Source organism: Formica exsecta, unplaced genomic scaffold (genome assembly GCF_003651465.1).
Source record: "Formica exsecta isolate Colony F162 unplaced genomic scaffold, ASM365146v1 scaffold2, whole genome shotgun sequence".
Lineage (NCBI taxonomy): Eukaryota > Metazoa > Arthropoda > Insecta > Hymenoptera > Formicidae > Formica > Formica exsecta.
In genome coordinates this window covers 3,301,977-3,303,448 of record NW_021849297.1, presented here as the reverse complement: position 1 = coordinate 3,303,448, position 1,472 = coordinate 3,301,977, and the positions used below count along the sequence as shown (strand labels likewise).

The following is a 1,472-nucleotide window of genomic DNA, read 5'->3' as shown; positions in this document are numbered from 1 at the left end:
TATATATGTATATATTTTTTGGATACAATTTTTTGTTTAGTTAACAACGAAGCTTACCAAACAAGATATAGAAGATGCCAAAAAGTTGGAAGAGGAAAAAAAGTTGTTAGGTATAGGTGCAGGAAAGTCAGCGACTGGAAGTATAGTAAAGAAAGGTATTGATATAAATATTCATTAATGTATTTATTGTCTTTATTGATTAAATATTATTAAGAGTTTAGATATTTATTTGTGTGTATGTATATAAATCACATATATAATTGTATATACATATACATTATATATTTGTAACTTAAAAAAGTTACATTTATAAAAATGCATTATTAACCTTACATATTTTTTTTTGCTTTTATTGTAGAATATATATTTTTACTTTTAATGACATACACACACACATACACTTTGTTTTATTCTGTATATACATATAACTAATAATAGACAATTTTTTTAATTTTTAAAGGTGATTAAAATCTTATAAAATAATAAAGATATTATTAATTAATTACATTAACAAGAAATACATTTTTATGTTAAAAGTTTATATATTGATAAAATATAACATTATATTTTTTCAGGTTGGACAAGAACAGGAAGTGATATTTCTACAAGAGGATTGTAAGTTCAAATTTTGAATATATTAATTTATTAAATAAGATAATAAAATAATATATCTGTATTTGTCAGAAATTATATTATTGTATATTATCTTAACTTATATTATTGTATATTATTATTTATTAGTAAATATGTATGCAATCTATGTTTCAGGCAGTCAAAAGGTGAGCGTCCAGTGGTGAATAATGAAGCATCATACGAAACAAAGTTGTTATTAATGAAATGTAAGCAACTTATATTATTTAATGATAACAGAAATTGAGAAGCGGAAATCTGTGTCCAAGTAATCCTGTCATCTGTGTTGCAAGCCCAAGTCATTTTTTAAAGTACAAATCTTTGTTTTGTGTTAACTATTAAAGGGAGCAACTAGATTAAACGAATTTTAGCTAAAACATTATTTCAATATTAATTGAACAAGAAAAAAAGATTGATAACAAAACTAATAGTAATAATTTTTATTTTAACTCGTTTTAACTAAAATTTAATGTCTTGCAGATGGAGCTGCACCATCGCGTCAAACAGTTGAAAGTTTAAAAACAAGGTAAGCAAAATTTAACGTAAAAAAAAGAAACTATTCCAAAGGATACAAAACTAATGCATGTTTAAAAATGACATAATTATTTATATGTGCATTCAAATTGAAACAATTTACAATTATATATAACAAATTTTACAGATGGCCAAAAATTTATCTAGTTTTACACTCTATTTATTATATAAATAATATTTCACTAATATATATGTTTTAAGATAGAAATTAGCATTCTATTAACATTAGCCTTATAGAAAAAATTTTAATTGTAAGTTATGCCTGCTTTATATTTCTAACAGAATTCTACTAACACATCCTTGGGAAA

General features: G+C 22.7%; 1 protein-coding gene across 6 annotated transcripts in view; it reads left to right on the top strand.

Annotated features, from left to right (window-relative positions):
* LOC115234267 (serine/threonine-protein phosphatase 4 regulatory subunit 4-like) overlaps nucleotides 1-1,472 on the top strand; it is an 11,909-nt gene that overhangs the window by 5,918 nt on the left and 4,519 nt on the right. For 3 of the 6 annotated variants that reach the window (XM_029805210.1, XM_029805209.1, XM_029805212.1), the window contains exons 12-16: nucleotides 41-155; nucleotides 576-615; nucleotides 769-839; nucleotides 1,111-1,156; nucleotides 1,447-1,469. In XM_029805210.1, the coding sequence (XP_029661070.1) occupies nucleotides 41-155; nucleotides 576-615; nucleotides 769-839; nucleotides 1,111-1,156; nucleotides 1,447-1,469 (295 nt within the window). The remainder of the gene's footprint in view (nucleotides 1-40; nucleotides 156-575; nucleotides 616-768; nucleotides 840-1,110; nucleotides 1,157-1,446; nucleotides 1,470-1,472) is intronic. The other 3 variants (XM_029805211.1, XM_029805214.1, XM_029805213.1) reach the window with 3 other exon arrangements.